Source organism: Coregonus clupeaformis, chromosome 14 (genome assembly GCF_020615455.1).
Source record: "Coregonus clupeaformis isolate EN_2021a chromosome 14, ASM2061545v1, whole genome shotgun sequence".
NCBI classification, from domain to species: domain Eukaryota; kingdom Metazoa; phylum Chordata; class Actinopteri; order Salmoniformes; family Salmonidae; genus Coregonus; species Coregonus clupeaformis.
The window spans coordinates 37869987-37885598 of NC_059205.1; the positions used below are offsets into that span (position 1 = coordinate 37869987).

The 15612-nt window shown below is 43.3% G+C and overlaps 1 protein-coding gene across 3 annotated transcripts; it reads left to right on the plus strand.

Annotated features, from left to right (window-relative positions):
• Nucleotides 1-451: 451 nt before the first annotated feature.
• On the plus strand, nt 452-11541 carry LOC121580938 (E3 ubiquitin-protein ligase RNF31-like). Of its 3 annotated transcripts, none has more exons than XM_041896151.2 (23): nt 452-721; nt 1233-1434; nt 1643-1810; nt 2545-2700; nt 2807-2863; nt 3028-3196; nt 3602-3761; nt 3904-4046; nt 4244-4416; nt 4594-4827; nt 5197-5544; nt 5829-6014; nt 6332-6538; nt 6725-6898; nt 7074-7172; nt 7403-7492; nt 7882-7996; nt 8383-8495; nt 8732-8842; nt 10180-10228; nt 10321-10417; nt 10552-10717; nt 10811-11541. In XM_041896151.2, exons 2-23 carry the CDS (start codon nt 1234-1236, stop codon nt 10859-10861), a joined length of 3267 nt encoding a protein of 1088 aa, XP_041752085.1. In that variant the 5' UTR covers nt 452-721; nt 1233; the 3' UTR covers nt 10862-11541. The 3 variants fall into 3 exon arrangements, with proteins under 3 accessions (XP_041752085.1, XP_041752086.1, XP_041752087.1); XM_041896152.2 differs by having other exon boundaries at nt 3907-4046; XM_041896153.2 differs by having other exon boundaries at nt 1643-1789.
• Nucleotides 11542-15612: the final 4071 nt, after the last annotated feature.

Here is a 15612-nt window from a genome sequence, read left to right on the forward strand (position 1 = left end):
AATGTTGTTACAATTGTAGATATATAATTAAATAGTGATCCGTTCTGACTACTACATTTGTCGTCACACAGGACCATGTGCTGACACAGACATTCACAGGCCGGCAGGCTACAAGGAGGCTCCTGTTGACTCTCTCAGGCAGGGTCGACCATGATCCTTTGCTAGTTACGACCACTTTCACCATGATCCTTAGCGATTTTTGTGTGCCATTCAGCCCCATTCAGTAATATGGCATGCTTCCAATTCAAATACTTCCGGCTTCATGTGCCATCTGGAGTTTTCCTTGGGAATACGTTAATGACATCAGCGCTATCACTATTTACTGGTTTTAATGTCTATGAGTTTACATAAAAATGGTGGAAGCCCTCAATGGCTCTGCCCAAGCTAAGAATGGCCTTTTGGCCACTAGAGGCCTCTATCATTCTCTATGGTTATGACACACAATGGCGATGCATGGAGGTTCGTTTCTTTGCGCAAAGCAGAATACGGCATTTTTCTCATGCAGTTGTTTACATTTATAGCTAGTACTGCAGCTATACTTTTCGACCCGGTTACTGCTCGTTTTGGAATTGAATTAAGACGTATTTTTGTTTTTTAGCGAACAAGTCTGTATTGAGATGCGTGCATAACATGGTGTTTTCAAAGCACCTGTTTTTGAATGAATTGATATCTCATCGTGATTCAATGGCTGTCAGTGTAGACAACTGAACGAAAACACTGGGTAAGCAGATATGACAGTATTTATACATAGGTGCAGTTGTAGGCTTTCACCTTGCTAGAATTGCTACAACAACGTTTAGTTTACTCATTTTGTTGTTGGAAATATAGAGTACTGCAGAATAAGTAAATCAGTGTCTCTCTCTGGTGGCTATGTGTGTCCCTTGATATGACTGAGCCTTGCGGTTTAACAGTCAGTCACACTGTCAGGGCATACAAGTAACCTCTTATGAATGGATGTCAGTAAGGCAAGCAGGTAGCTTAGTGGTTAAGAGCGTTGTGCCAGTAACCGAAAGGTCGCTGGTTCTAATCCCCGAGCCGACTAGGTGAAAAATCTGCCCTTGAGCAAGGCACTTAACCCTAATTGCTCCTGTAAATCGCTCTGGATAAGAGCGTCTGCTAAATGACAAAAAAGAAAAGTCTTGCCACTGCTCATCAATGTTGCCTGTGGTGTGTCAGTGCCCTCAATGATTTGCTATCTGATCTGGATGATGATGATGATATCTCTTTTCCAGGATGGCCAGTACACTTTTAAACCAGCTAGAGGAGGTAAGATGCCATGCGGAAGCCTGTCTACAGTCCACTGGTTCAGTGCTGGAGATCCGGGCAGGAATATTAGCCATGGCCAACATACCCTTACCACCTTCAGCCAAATACCACTACATCGCTGCTGAGACCATGGTAATTGAGAACAGCATTGGTAACAACAGGAAAGAGGTTAGTTAGTTCACTGTTTCAAGTACACACTCAAACTATGCCCATATCACATTTCACCTTCACTTAGCCTATATCTTGGAATACAGAACTCATTTTCCCTCTCTCGCTCTCTATGTATTGTGCTGCATTTCTTTGTTCAGTGTCCATTCTTTTCTCAACCTCTTTCTGTATTAACCCTTTTTTAAATCTTTGTTCTCTCTCCTGCCAGACCATAGGTTCCCTGCAGAGACTGTCCACAGCACTGAACATTCTGGAGAAGTATGGCTGTAACCTCACCAGCTCCAGTAGGCCCAAGTACTGGCGCACTGTCAAGCACAACAACCCCGTCTTCAGAGCAACAGTAGATGCCATTCAGGTGAGGATGCCTTCAATACAGGTAGGTTAGATTCTGGGTGATGATATGTAGTCTACTGCCTTGTCACTATAAACGTATTGGCATTATGTTGATAAAGGCCTAGTTCAATACAGTGTTTCCCCTAGGATTCGTTTTCAGCAGCAGTGGGAAAGTTAGTGTGTGGGGGAGGCGTGTTAGTGGCGTGGCCAATGTTGCAGTCTCCGACCTAACATTTTAGAGGCCGTCCTCTTGGCCGCAGAGACAATGTTGCTGTTTAAAAGCTAATTTCCTGCAATTTTACACATTTTTCCATGGGGCAGAGAGAAATAAAATGTAGTTTTAAAGCTAATTTACTAGATAAGTCTTATGGTATTTGAGTGACTCAAACGTTGTAAATTAAATCAATGGGGGCCCCTCACCTTGAAATTTTTTGAATTTTAGATTCTCCCAGAACATATAGTTTTTGATTTGGTGATTGTTAGTTCTCAAAGATAATCTTATTTAAAAATATATAGCTCCATTATCTTTTCTACATACTTTATATCTGGTTTTAGTCGTTTAAGTTTACACTGAAAACATTTTACCATCCTATATATATTGGAGTGGCAGGAACGATTTGCTGCTAAATTAATATAGGGAAACACTGATTGAGTCTATAGCTTACTATCGTTTTGATCAAGTTAATTGTGCACACACCATTAACTCTACTAAATTTTATGTCAACATTTTTGCATAAAACCCCTCTATCTCCTTTCCTCTCCTCTGTTCTACCTCAGGGAGGAAGGGCAGTGCTCTGTCTCTATGGTTACTCCAACCAGCAGCCAGACGGACTGAGTTTCCCTGATGTGGTCATGGAGCCTGACATTAAGAAGGTTGCAGCGGTCACCTTGGAGGTCATGAGTCTACGCATGGAACTGGACATGCTCATCAAGGTCTAAACCTATGGCATTGTCTCAAAGACAGTTATTCTGTAATATTTCAGAGGTTTATAAAATCAGTTGTTGTACTGAGTCATAGTTGTTGTTGATGTTTTCACAGGAGGCCCATCCCCACCCAGAGTTCTTTGAGAGAATTATCCCATCACTGAATCAAAAGGTATTTTTCCCCATAACCTGTCCTCTTCCTCTCTGCCTTCTACTTGATATTTTGTTCACCCTAATAGCCTCTCTCTGCTTCAGACAGTGTTTTATATTTGTGTGGTTTTGTGTCTGTTAGTGTCCACTACCATCAGATGACTGAAATCTCCTTTATGATTCCAGGATGACTTCGGACCAATGTCTGAAGTAGTAGCTATTCCCTCCAGCCTGAGAGAGAGCCAGCCCCTATACATGTCTCTGTCCTCCCTGTCTCAGTCTCCCACTAGTGCCTTTCTTCCAGTACGGACTGCTAACGCCTCAACCTCCACCTCCATCTCTACCAGACACACAGGTTAGAACTGTGTATGTGTGAGTGCGTGCGTGTGTGTGTGTTTTTGTTTAACTATCCTTGTGGGTACCAGAAGTCCTCACAAGGATAGTAAAACAAGGAATATTCGGACAAGTGGGGACATTTTGCCGGTCCCCACAAGGGAAAATGCTATTTTAGGTTTAGGGTTAGGGTTACAATTAGGGTTAGGGTTTACGGTTAGGGTGAGGTATAGTTTTAGGGTTATGGTATGGTTAGGTTTAGGGTTAGGGGTTAGGGAAAATAGGATTTAGGATGGGAATCAATTCTTTGGTCCCTACACAGGATAGCAATACAAAAACTCTGTGTGTGTGTGTGTGTGCATGCATGTGTACATTTCTAACATCTGAAACTTACATTTCACCTTTTCTTGTTTCTCTTCCCCTGCAGCCAGCTGCACTATCTGTGCTATATTTCCTGTGGCTGCCCATTGTAACTCTTGTGTCCAATGGCTATGTACGGAATGTGACAGACTGTACCACTCCTCCGCAGAGCGAGCCAATCACCACAGGACTGTCGTGACATCCTCTAAAATGCGAAAGAACCACAGGTAAAACATGACTAATAACACAAAATAAAAACTGAGCAGTAAAGGATGAAAATTGATACATTTTCATAGGGGATGATTATTGCTGAAAATGCAACTGTCTCTGTGTGTTAGGCACTAGATTCACTTCCTCTGTCTCTCCCAGCAGCTCCCTCCCGTCATGGCACTGTACCCACTGCACCAGGGTCAACTCCATTCAGGACGTACTGTGTGAGATGTGTGAGAGGCCACGCCTGGCCTCCTCTGGCCCTGCTAAGGATGAGTTCCCACAGCCCTCCACCATCACTGGTCAGTATACACACACACACACACCTAACCAACGATGTATGTGTTTTAATAGTGGTGGTTTGCCTTTTCTCCACTCCAATTAGTCTCACTCCTCTCTCTTTCTTTGCTTACTTGGTATGCTATATGTGGTTGTTGAGTTCATAATCACCTCTTCAATTGCCCTGTGATGAGTGTGTTTTCACTATGTATTTCATTAGAGTGGCAGTGTAAAAGCTGTACGGTGGTGAATGCAGGCAGTAGTATCCTGTGTGAGGTGTGTGAGCGCCCCCGCCTGGCCACCAAGCCTCCTGCAACCCCTACACATCCCCGTCCTACACCCAACCGGCCTGCTGCTCCAGTACTGGGCATGCCAGGAGACCCAGACAGCCAGGTAAACTACTGTTAATGTCAGTGCAGGAGCAGCACGTTTGAGTTGAAAGGAACGTTTCAGATTCTGCCTTTATCAACCATGTTTTACAGTTTATGTTGTTCCTCTATTCCCGTGAGTCTCTAAGCTCATGTCAATTATCTCTTATTTTCCCATCTTCTCTCTACTCCTCTGTTGCAGTGGGTGTGCCAATTCTGTACTTATGTCAATTACACTCCAGCGTCAGTGTGTGAGATGTGTGACCTTCCCCGTCCCGAGCCTGCCAAAATGCCAGTCAAACTCCATCCTCCGTCCCAGGTCAAAAGGGTCCCTGTGCTGTCCATCAAACCCAAAGACCCACCCATGGAGGACCCTGATTTGAGGAGACAGAAACAGATGAGGGTGGAGGGGCTAAAGCTGATTGAGCTTATTAGAGTGAGTGAAGGCTTCCTGTATAACTATAATATGGTGTGTAATCACTTTACCCCACTAGGAATATTACAAGATATTAGCGAATTTAAGATTTAGATTCAGAAAAGTATTTATTGTACCATTGCTGAGCGATTTGGTTGCAGGAATATTAAAACTACAGATTTCAGATAACAAATGATGTGTGAAAATAACCTAGCATCCTCTTACTTATTCATACATACAGTGTGGTGAGTAGCAGCAGCTGAGGCCTAGTGAATATGTATGACAGATTTTTATTTATTTTGCTCTCCCCCCTTTCTGTCTCTTATCTCTATCTTCCCTCTCTCTCTTTCCCCCTCCCTATTTCTCCCTCTCTCTCTCTCTCTCTCTCAGGATGGAGAGAAGAAAGGAGTGAGTCCAGAGGAGGTGTACACGGGCATGCGCGTCTCCGGGGACGGCAACATCCTCCCCTGTGATTGGCTCAAAGCGGAGCTACCTCACCTGCTCGAGCAGATCTGTGCCATGGCCGCGTCGTCTCCAGCAGCAGACCTGAAGACAGGACTGAACCAGAACGGGCTGTCCAACGACACTGGTACTATAGAGGATACGGGTGTGGAGGAGGAGCAGCCCAGAGGGGGAGGAGTGACCCTGTCCAGGGCTGAGGCCAAGCTGGCCTGGCTGTCTGCAGGGGGAGAAACTGAGAGAGCAGCCAGACAGGCTCTCAGAGACAGACACGCTAAGGTGAGAGACAGGGCAGGAGGTCTAATGCCCACTAAGAACAGGTCTACGGTCAGTTGTACAGGCACTTCTTTCCCAGCTGAACTCTATTTACCAGTTTCCCAGACCTGGATTAAGCCTAGTCCTGGACTAAAACACACTTTCAATGGAGATTCTCCATTAGGAACTATTTTGAATCCCGAATTAGGCTTATTCTTGGTCTGGGAAATTGGCCCTATATGTAAGAGATTAGTCTTTTAACACTCAAAGAAGGGTTTGCTTTCTCATGTACCTGTCCTCCTGTGCAGGTGAAGGAGCTGTGTTCTCTGGGGTTCACCGACGAGGCACGGTGTCAGGAGGTACTGAGGCAGAATGGGGGAGAGGTGCGGGGGGCTCTGTCTCTGCTGCAGCGACCGCTCATGGAGCCCTTCCACCAGCGCATGTGGAGCGACCAGCCCGAGCCCCCCATCGACATCAACCACCCCGACAAACAGGTGGGACACTGGGGCTTAACTGTATTATGTGCTTTATTCTGCCCGTACATTTAGCTGAACACATAATAGCTATATTGATGATAATGTGCTCACCTCTACCACCATTAGAAAGGTCCACACATCATACATGTTCTTCAATCATCTGACAGTTGCTTGATGTCTCATGTAAATTGATGCTTTACAGTGAAAAGCATTAGTTTGGAGTCAGGAATATCTCTCCTTTCATCATGCCTCTGCATCAGTTGGTCCACTCCACTGGTCTGATCTCTCTCTCCTCTCCCTCTCCCCTCCTCCCTCCATCTTCCCCCTGGGACCAGCGTGTGTGTCGGAGGCTGCTGGCGGTGTATGACCTGCCCAGCTGGGGGCGCTGTGAGCTGGCCCTGTCCTTGCTGCAGGAGCGCACCTCCCCCTACTCCTTGGACGACGTGGTACAGGCCGTACGTGAGTCACAAGACCGAGAATTCATCCGCCGGGTGCTGGCCAAAGAGTGCCCCATCTGCCTGTCGGACTTTCCCCACAGCAAGGTACTCTCTCAAGTGTGTGTGGGGGAGTTGTGGGCGTATTTGCGTGCATGTCAGCACTAGCTTGCCTTTGCTCAAAATGAAGTAGAAGCTTTTCTGTGTGTTTATTTGCAGTATCTAACCCCCCACAACTCTCATACACCTTTCTCTCTTCCTGTCTTTCTCTTTGTCCTTCCCTTCCTGTTTCAGATGCAGTCTCTGACCTCCTGTCAGTGCTCGGTGTGCTGTGGATGTTTCCAGCAGCACTTCACCATCGCAGTTAGAGACAAGCACATCAGAGACATGGTGTGTCCCGTCTGCTGGGAGCCTGACATCAACGACCCCGAACACCTCAACAGCTACTTCTCCACCCTGGACATCCAGGTAGTACATCACACAGAGAAAAGAAAGAGAAAAGAAACAGAGTGAAGACCTATTTTCTGGATTTCAGAGGCTTCTCTCCCTTCAAAATGCAGGTGTCAGTGTGTTTTCAGGGTGTGTGTGATACTGTCTATGATGATGGTTACACCTGTAATAATATTTCTGTGTGTGTGTGCAGCTGCGGGAGTGTCTGGAGCCGGAGGTATATGATCTGTTTCATAAGAAGCTGACTGAACAAGCCCTCATTAAGGACCCCAAGTTCCTCTGGTGTAGTCATGTGAGTTTTAATCACATAATATCCTTGAGAGGGTTCTTATAGTTTACATTTCCTATGTATACAAAGGCAAAGGAAAAATATGTTTTTGCTAAATTGAGGCTGTTAAAAATAATTTCATTACATGCTACACCCATCTTCACTAGCTAAAAAGGACCAGTACCTGCCCTTAAACTGTTGATGAACTATTCCTCTTCCCTTTCCTGTCTTCTGTTCATAACTTCTCCCCCCAGTGCTCCTATGGGTTCATCTATGATGGAGACCAACTGAAGGTCACCTGTTTCCAGTGCAGGAACAGCTTCTGTGCACAATGCAAGAAACCTGTAAGTGAGAAACATTACCTCTGTGTGTGAGGGAATCTGAATCAGAAATTGCAATTAATTGGGGCTATGAGAAGAGATGATATATGGCTTTAGAGTAGAGATGATATATGGCTTTAGAGTAAAGCTGCTGGAGCCCCATCTCACTCCATTGTCCCCTCTTGTCTCTCTCTCTCTCTCTCTCTCTCTCTCTCTCTCTCTCTCTCTCTCTCTCTCTCTCTCTCTCTCTCTCTCTCTCTCTCTCTCTCTCTCTCTCTCTCTCTCTCTCTCTCTCTCTCTCTCTCTCTCTCTCTCTCTCTCTCTCTCTCTCTCTCTCTCTCTCTCTCTCTCTGTCTCTCTCTCTCTCTCTCTCTGTCTCTCTCTGTCTCTCTCTGTCTCTGTGTGCCCTCTAGTGGGAGTCTCAGCATGGTGGTCTGTCATGTGAACAGTACCAGTCCTGGAAGAGAGAGAATGATCCAGAATACCAGAGGCAAGGCCTGGCCGGATACCTGCGCGACAACGGCATCAGTGAGTCACAGCACACACACCTTCTAAAACACCTCCTCATTAAGATCTACTGTAGTGTTTAGACAGAAAAGGCAGGTACTTGCAGAGGTGTGAACGGCCAGACACTTCACTAGGTGTTGGGCTGAGAGAGATCAAATTGATCTTACTAATAGTTCATCTTCCAAACCAGCACATTTCATTAGCGTCATGAACAACACTCCCATAAAGGTACTGTAGGCCTTCTGCTTGAACTAAGGCAGTTGACTAAGACCCTGTTTTAGCAAAGAGTTAGAGCCAGTTAGAGGCCTTTTTAGGTCCCTCCACAGCCTTCAATTAATTAATTAATCAAACTATTTATCCTCTTCCTCAGATGCATTCTCATGTCTGCTCTCTGTACTCTCCCTCAGCCTGTCCAAACTGCAGGTTCCAGTATGCCCTGTCTAAAGGAGGCTGTATGCATTTCTGCTGCTCCCAGTGCAGGTACCAGTTCTGCAGCGGATGCAACAACCCCTTCCACACTGTAAGTTCCTTCTCAAATGAGTTGGTATGTTAGTGTTGTGTTAGTCGATCGTGCTAGTTCCTGGCAAGGGGTTCGAATGACTTGAATGTGGCTTTAATGTCAGTGTTTGTTTTTCTTCCTCCAGTCTATCTTTCACTCTGCACTCTCTGTCTCTCTCCCCACTCCCTCCTTCTCTCTCCCTCCCCTTCCCTCTCTCTATCCCTCCCCTATTCTGTCCCTCCCTCCCTCTTCTGTAGACGTGTGCAGTGATCCAGTGCAGTGTGACAGGCCTGCATGCCCATCACCCTCGAGACTGTCTCTTCTACCTGAGGGACTGGGAGCCTGTTAGACTGCAAGCCCTGCTGCAGGTATACACACATACTACACACACACACACACACACCAGTCACACACACCACCACCACAAACGCGGATGCTCACACACCATTACAATCACCATAACCACATTATAGCACTCACAATCACAGTTATAACTAGGGCTGTCAAACAATTAAAATAATTGATTGAGTTAATGGCATTAGTTAATCGCGATTAATCACAATTTTAGAATTTGCTCAAATGTGGCCCTAAAGAAAGATTTTTCAATTTAAAAAATAAGTGCATTAAGTAACAGGCATACTGTTCTTTGATTGTAATGGACAGAAACACAAAATGATCTACATCAGAAGGTTTTAATAGCATTTTTACCATAAACAACACAAGTCACTGTAACATACAGCTGTAAATGCTCCCAGTGTTTAAGTCACTTATCAATGTTTGTGAAGTTTAACAATTGCGCACAAACACACACACACACACTCTCTTTCTCACACACACACACTCTCTTTCTCTCACACACACACACACACACACAGACACACACACACACACACACAGCTTTAAGTACTGTTAAATCTTTAGGCATTCTAAATGAGTAACTATAGGAAAAAATAACTGGCTCTATGGATACAAAGAGCTTTTAAACTTGTCCAACAATGTTATGAAAACACTGTAACCATCTTTACTGTTCAGACAACTTTACACACATAGGCCTCCATACTCTCCCTCCCTCCCTCCATCCCTCCCACACCCTCTCTCTCTCACTCACGCCCGCTCTTGTACACATCCTCTCTCACAATCATACACACCCCACTCTTGCGTATGCAGCCTACCTTTGAAGCATCTCTTTGAGTAGCCAATTCCTTTTCAGTTCTTCCTGTGCCATTCAAATATGTGCATAGTCTAGTCAGTGGTCAAGTTCTCAGGTTGCTAGCTAGCTGACTAGCTAGCTAAACAATGTTGTTTGTTATCAAACCAAAAAATAGCGGCTTGCGAGTAGTTTAAAACAGCCCACGACGTGCTTGAATCCACAGATAAAAAAAAAACATAGCTCTGGTAATATTGGGCAAAACTTTTACATGGTTTTGGCTAGAGGCACAGGGTCTTCGGCGATGTAAAGGTACAAGCATTGACTGTAGCTGTGTTCCATATTGTGTTCTGTGCTTAAATGGGTCCGTGCGGTGAGGAAATGGAGATGCAATTAACGGTTTCAAATAATTTAACTGTGATAAACATGTCACGCATTAACACGTTATTAACACGTTAACTTTGACAGCCCTAGTTATAACGGATTTTATTCTAAGAATATCTGGAGATGGATCGCATTACCTGTTAATTATTTGATTGTTGTCGTCTGCGTTTGCAGAACAAGGGTGTTGAGTTCAACACTAACACCCCTCCAGGAACTCAAGCAGGTAAGATTCTATCTGTTAGGCCATCTTTAGTTTTTACTCAGAAAACCAGAAAGAAACGGAGCGATATACTACTTATTCTCTCTCTCTCTCAGGGATGTGTGGCGTGATAGAGCAGAAGGATGAGGGGGGGCAGCAGACGGACTCGGCCTGTGGGGCTCAAACTCAGCCTGGCCATGCAGGACTCTGCGAGTATGTCACTGCGAACAACTATATAGCGTTTTTCAAGGACCCAAAAGCGCTTTAGATAACAACAGAGTGCTCCCATGAAAAATATGAAAACATGCATATATGTAACTAACTGGTTTTTGCTTAATCTATTCCAGGAAACACTACAGAGAGTACTTGGTGAGTCTCATCAATGGCCATTCCATCGACCCGGCCCCTCTCTTCAATGCCAACGAGCTGGTTTTGGCCTGTCGGAGATACCAAGTTGATGATGCCCGAGGGGAGATGGAGGACGACGTGAAGTACTATCCTCGAATGCTGGAGGTTTGCTTTGATGATCCTTGTGGAGGGGGTGTTGGGCTTTTTCAAAATATTTTGTCACTTGGTTTGATCATTTCTCATCTAATCTTATTTCAGAAACTTATTGATGAAGTACCACTTGGAGACAAGGTTCCTCGGAAGAAATGAAAACGACTAGTTTTTTGCTTGCTTTTAACAATCAAGTGTTTTTACTATTGAGTGTTGGAATTTTGACTCAAATCGCCATCAAATGTGTTTGCGTCATTGTGACTGTTACACCAAACAGCAGAAAGCTATGCTTATATCCCCATGATTAAGCTACAGTTATTTATGAATCTATATTTGGGGTAAATGCTCAGAGGTACATTATTTTAAAACAGATGTGTGTGTGCACGCGCGTAACATTTAAAGACTCATCAAGACTTAGTGATAACAGGTTTACGTCTTAAATAACCTGTGATATTTAATGGCATCACTTCATTGCACGCAGTCTGTAGGTGCATGCTCTTAACTGTATCATGTCGACTGTGAAGAAAAATACTTGAAAACAGTTCAGACACAGTCATCAATCAAAAGTTCAATCAAACCCTTATGGTTCTCAGTCATGCTCTTTATCCTACATGTTCCTGGTATGCTTGCTGTAAGGGAGGTAGTTGTGTCCTCAGAGTAACTGCAAGGTTGACATAGTTCCTGGAACTTATTGAGCCAGTTAACTCAAGCTTGATGAGGAGGAAGGATTCCGCTTCAAGACAGAACATTTCGAAACTGGAGATTTTTTCCCCTCCAAGTATCTCTACAGTGAATTAATCATACACAATCATTAACAATAAACTTCAGATTTTACTCGGTATTCATTGTTTTCCCTTAATTGCTTTTGCCTTCAGTGTCAGTGAATTATGACTGAATACCTCTTTGTGTAAATTGACTAGGACTAATGTGGGACTGATTTATAAAGGATTTGGCCGACTGTGTGTTGCAGCCCCAAGCTCTATGGTTTCCAGCCACCGTTATTCACTGTTCAGACTATGACAAACACACAGAGCAAGAACATTACGGACCTGTGAAAATGCATTTATTCTACACCAGGTTTCAATGTGCTTATTGATTGACTTATATTCTCACTATATTGTTTGCATAAAAGCATGTTTAAAAAGGAGCAGCCTTGACATTTTATGGTCAAATACTATTTCAAAACATCTGAGCATGAATAAGCCTATTTGTTGACAACTCAAATATGAATAATCATACTTTTATTGCTGTTTTTCTCTCCTCCCATACTAAGTCAGATGTGTCAGCCACTGACATGGCTGTTAATGTCTTGCACAGATGAACTCTCTTGTGCTTGTCTCTGTGTCTCTTGGATGTTTGGAAGCATCCCTTGTCTGGAATAGATATGGGTGCAGCAGCAGGGTCAGAGACTAGTGGGGAGGGGGCAGGGAGAGCCTGCAGGGTTATGGGTACTGCTGTGATGTGTCCCCATGCCACAAGGCAAGATTTGGAACAGAACACACTACCAAAAGGCAGACATCGTATTTGTACCCCCTGCTTAGGCCAACCATTAAATGAAAAAAATAGGACAGTCAGTACACGGCAATATATTTTCTGACATATAACTCACACCCTCAGGCCATGATATTTACATTAACCTAACCCAGAATTGTTGTCATAACACAGGATTTTAATATTTCGAGCTCTAGTCAAGCTAGATACATTTTGTTGTATACGCTCTGGGATTGACCTCTGGTGTAGTGTGACTGAGGTTGGCATCTCGGTTGGCAATACTGGGGAAAGGAAGACATTTTAACATGCACAACACTTGTTTGACCTTCATTATCTTGCACAACCAGATAGCAGCCCTGCAAAGCAAATGTATCTGTGGAATGTTTATCAGCCAGCTGTGTCGAAGTAAATTGGCTCCATCAGATGAATTAAAATGAGAACATTCAGTGTGTCAAGGAGCAAAAACTGAAGGATGACAAGTGAACTTCAGAGCTGCAAACTCTCACGCATTGGCCATAAGACACACATTTGACCCTTCACACCTCATATCTCACGCATTGAAAAGTACTGCTTTAATTTTTCTAATTAGTCCATTGTATAGTCAGTGCGTTAACTTTTCAGCTGGGCTCCAAATCGTTTTAGAATCGGAGCATCTGCGCCTGCAATTTAACATCACGAGCGGAACCTCATTGTCCTGTCACATTAGTCCCTTCATTTGGTGATTGGCATTTAGGCTGTGACAACAAAAAGGCAGCAGACAGAATTTTGTCTAACAGATTGTGAACCCAAATGTGTAAATGTTACTCTATAGGGAGGACAATAAATATAACAATTATTTGGTTAGGGTGTAGGGTAGATTAATGTCATTTTGTCTTCAGGAGATTTTATATTTTTACTTTATTTAGTCTCATCAGTGGAACAATTGTCTTAACAAGTGGCTAAAATATAGGGTAATTTGTGTGCTTGTCAGCAAAAACCCTACTGTTATTCCCCACACTTACACTGAGTGTACAAAACAGTATGAACACCTTCCTAATATTGAGTTGCACACCTTTTTTTCAGAACAGCCTCAATTCGTCAGGGCATGGCATCTACAAGGTGTTGAAAGCATTCCCCAGGGATGCTGGCCCATGTTGACTCCAATGCTTCCAATACAGTTGTGTCAAGTTGGCTGGATGTCCTTTGGGTGATGGACCATTCTTGATACACACTGGAAACTGTTGAGTGTGAAAAACCCAGCAACGTTGCAGTTCTTGACACACTCAAACCGGTGCGCCTGGCACCTACTACCATACCTTGTTTAAAGGCACTACATTTTGTCTTCCCATTCACCCCTGAATGGCACACATACACAAATCCTTCTTTAACCTGTCTCCTCCCCTTCCTCTACACTGATTGGAGTGGATTTAACAGGTGACATCAATAAGGGTTCATAGCTTTCACCTGGTCAGTCTATGTGATGGGAAGAGCAGGCGTTTCTAATGTTTTACACAGTGTATTTTATTATTCCACTTCTTCCCAATTTTCCCAGTGTAATCACATATTTTAAAACTGATATGCCTACTTGTGTCTTTGAAAATGAATTATATGAGGCTATGTATTTTTGCAGACATTCATGGACAGTTTCGAATAAGTAATAAAATAAGCATTGGATATTAAATGCTCCAGGCGTCAAATATAATTTGACATTTTAGTATTGTGCACATGCTAGGCAGAGATGGTAGGGGGACTCACAACTCATAAACACTTCAGAGTAAGATAATGGCAAGGATCTTCAACTTTGGGTTATTTTGAGAAATGAATTGTTCAAACACCCAGCACTTGGTAAACATATATCAAGGGTGTACAACCCTCCTGGAGAGCAAGCAGGATTTTCTTCCAGCCCTATTTTAAAGACAAAGTTCACCCAAATTACAAAATACAAAATGTTTGTGTCCATACCTTGAAAGCAGTCTAAGGAGACCAGACAACAATCCCTGCTTCCAACCTTCCCACTATTTCTCCCATTAGCCTGTCTCCCCATCTCATTTCATTACTGTCTGAATAAAGTTTTAAACAACAAAAAAATATGTGCATCCCCAAAAGATCTCAAGGTAACAGTTGTCGAATTTTGAGTGTTCATTTAATGTTCAATGCATCCTGAATACACCCAACCTGTGTTTCTATTTTATTTTTTATGTCCACCTACAGAATTGCAGGAAATTAGCTTTAAACTGTAAAAAATAAAATGTCTATGGGTTGTGCCAGGGGGCAATGAAATTCACATAGCAAATCTCACGCCAAGCTTTCTTAAAAAATTGGCAGCCCTGGAACTTGAAAAACACAAATACAGTATCATCCAGGGAGAAAATGGTTAACATTAGAAGCATGAGACCATGAAATACTGTACATGTAGCGGTAGGTTACTTTCTTTACCGCAACATTATTGATCACAGTCACCATGTTTCCATCCATCCACCTACAGTTTTAATGCAAGCAAAGTCATACCATATAAACAAAAATCACGACAGCTGTGATGGACAGGATGTTTCTGTAGAATTTTAGAAATGTCTACAGGTAATTTGTTCGTTTGACATGATGGGATCTTTTTGCGTCTGTAAAATTCATTATGCAGGAAATGGCGGTAGAAACGCCTTTATTCGCAAATATTGATATAATCGTCATATCGAAGTAAACTTGGAGTCATGCGATGATATGGTGTGTGGTCCTCCCACTACGACTCGGGAAACCATGCAGTTAGGCTACAGATAAAATAAATGATGATGAACTTCACAGGGTGGTGAAAGTGCAAGGTGATGAGCTTGATGTTCCTTTCAAATAAGTATTGAGGGTCTTATTCTGGTGACATTATGATCGATGCTTGGCTGCCGTTTGACAAATAAAAATTATCTCGCTCTTCTGTCCATAATAATCTCATCACTAACCAGGTTTACAACCAACCATCCCTTACAAAAAAGTCCTACAGGAATCCTGAATGAAAAATCCTGCAGAATATACTGTATATTCTGCAGGTTTAGGAAGTCCTGCAGGACATCCCACAGGATTTTCAGGGCCACTTTTCTGTAGGACAATTCATGCAGGAATCCTGCAGGATACACTAGGAATCATGCAGATAGTTCTGCCGGAATTGTCCTACAGCAAAATGGGATGTCCTGTAGGTAAGATTCCTGCAGGTAATTCCACAAGATTTTCAGAGCCATTTTCCTGTAGGACAACCTGCAGGATTCTTTCCTCATCTTTCAGAGAATTCCCTGTAGGACAATCCACATTCCTTCAATAGAATGGACAGAAAGCGCAACCTATTAGATTGCATGGCAATTTTATTATTCAACGCAACAACAGTGGATGTGTTTGATTGTCCATTTCACCAGCACTGCATAAAAGATAGTTCCTAGGAGAAAGAAAATATGTTTTGTAAC

Excerpts from the sequence above, each read along its gene's own strand:
- LOC121580938 (XM_041896151.2), top strand. The coding sequence starts at position 1,234 with ATGGCCAGTACACTTTTAAACCAGCTAGAGGAGGTAAGATGCCATGCG. Across the intron at positions 2,864-3,027 it reads TCCCATCACTGAATCAAAAG|GATGACTTCGGACCAATGTC; the intron begins GTATTTTTCCCC and ends TTATGATTCCAG. Across the intron at positions 10,229-10,320 it reads CCCTCCAGGAACTCAAGCAG|GGATGTGTGGCGTGATAGAG; the intron begins GTAAGATTCTAT and ends TCTCTCTCTCAG.